General features: G+C 35.4%; 1 protein-coding gene across 1 annotated transcript in view; it reads left to right on the forward strand.

Moving 5' to 3' along the window:
- The window catches only part of LOC107675085 (mitochondrial peptide methionine sulfoxide reductase), an 81,447-nt gene extending 79,593 nt beyond the window's left edge, over window positions 1–1,854 (forward strand). Inside the window, exon 6 of the mRNA XM_016469294.1 lies at window positions 1,349–1,854. Coding sequence (XP_016324780.1) covers window positions 1,349–1,519 — 171 coding nt within the window. The 3' untranslated portion in view covers window positions 1,520–1,854. The remainder of the gene's footprint in view (window positions 1–1,348) is intronic.

The raw sequence follows: 1,854 nt of genomic DNA on the forward strand, positions 1-1,854 counted from the left end.
CTGTTCCAATTATACACTTATTTACACATAGCTATGAGAAGCGTTAAACACAGTACGTGCAGTTGCCATACTGTATTAAAGCTTTAATCAGGATAAAACTGTATATTAAAAGCTAACATAAGCAGTAGCATTTACAAATAACAGCGTATCTAAAAGTATGAGACAACAACAAACAAAAAACATAGGCCTACCATTAAGAGCCGTGCTTGCACAGGTTCTGCACGATCCTCTTCAATAATATTCTCTGCTTCTCAATCGGGCTCAAACTGATAAGTGATATTAACGACGCCGTTGTTTACAATACAAATACAATATTTAGACGCGCACTAGAGGCGGTTTAGCCAATCACAACACACTGGGCTAGCTAACCAATCAGAGCCCATCGCCTATTTCTGAGGGAGGGGCTTCATAAAAGCAGGAAATGATCAGCACGTTTCTCAGAGAAGGGACAGAGCGGTGTGGAATAAAGGTAAATGGAATAAAGTTTTTTTTAAAATGAAGCGTTAACACATGTTAGACTGCACCCCATAAACACAATCAAGCCTAGAAAAAAAACAGTGAACCACCCCTTTAATAGAATCACACTAATAACATTTTATATACACACACATATATATACATATTATATTACATATTATATTCATTTAATTATTAATTAATTAAATAGAATAAAACTGGTTATTAATGGACTTACATTAATACAATTTTTAAGTAATTTCAAATTATATTTTAATAATTATAATAAAAGAAGTCATATTGTATACTAAAAAAAAAACATTGAAAAGGTTGAAATTGAAAAGGTATTGGTAATGATCTGCCAGAACATTTTTTGTGAAGTCTGCAGACATTTCCTTTAACCCTAAAACAGCAGCACAAAGCTACATTAAAGTGATTATTACGTTTTGAATATGGATATTTTTCTTACAAAAACGCATCGATTCGCTACAGGAGGCCTTTGTTCACCCCCCGGAGCCGTGTGAGACACTTTTTTTTGTGGAAGGGTGCTTTTTATTTCACGTCTTTTGAACAGAAGGAATGCAACACCCGCTGAGTACAACGATAGAGCTTGAAAGATCAAAGACAATTTTTTATATAACTCCGACTGGATTCGTCTGAAAGAAGAAAGTCATATACACCTAGGATGCGGTGAACTAACCCTTTAAGACTGGTTTTGTGGTCCAGGGTCACACACACACACACACACAAACATATATATATATATATATATATTATAAAATAGGAACTTACTTTAAGGCTACAACAATAATACACTGATCTCTGCAGGCAAAATGCACTCAAATACACTACATGGCACTATATATAGATCATAAATAGCCTTCTGTCACAGATGCTGACTGAAGAGGGTTTTGGAGCCATCACCACAGAAATAACAATGACTAAGGAGTTCTACTATGCAGAAGACTATCACCAGCAGTACCTCAGCAAGAACCCCAACGGCTACTGTGGACTGGGTGGCACCGGGGTCTCCTGCCCAATAGGGCTGAAGAGTAAAAATTAGCATGCTTTTACTGTCCTTTGGTTAGACAAATTCATATTAACTTGCCTTAATTGAAGCAATCACCACTGCAATACCCAGGCCTACATGAAATTGTTGGATATAAATAAAAATTGTATAATACAACTGCTTTATAATGCTTTAATGTATAATATATAATATATATAATGTGACCAATACGTTTGATAACAAAATCAACTGACATTTTCCATGTAATGCAATGACATGCGTACATTAAGTGTGGCTTAAGTGCCTATATACTTTTTGGGTCCACTGTGTACTTGAGATTTAAATAAAAGGACACATTCTTGTCTGTGGCAGGCATGATTGTGGGTTCA

Source organism: Sinocyclocheilus anshuiensis, unplaced genomic scaffold (assembly GCF_001515605.1).
Source record: "Sinocyclocheilus anshuiensis isolate Anshui unplaced genomic scaffold, SAMN03320099.WGS_v1.1 scaffold776, whole genome shotgun sequence".
In the NCBI taxonomy this organism is placed as follows: Eukaryota; Metazoa; Chordata; class Actinopteri; order Cypriniformes; family Cyprinidae; genus Sinocyclocheilus; species Sinocyclocheilus anshuiensis.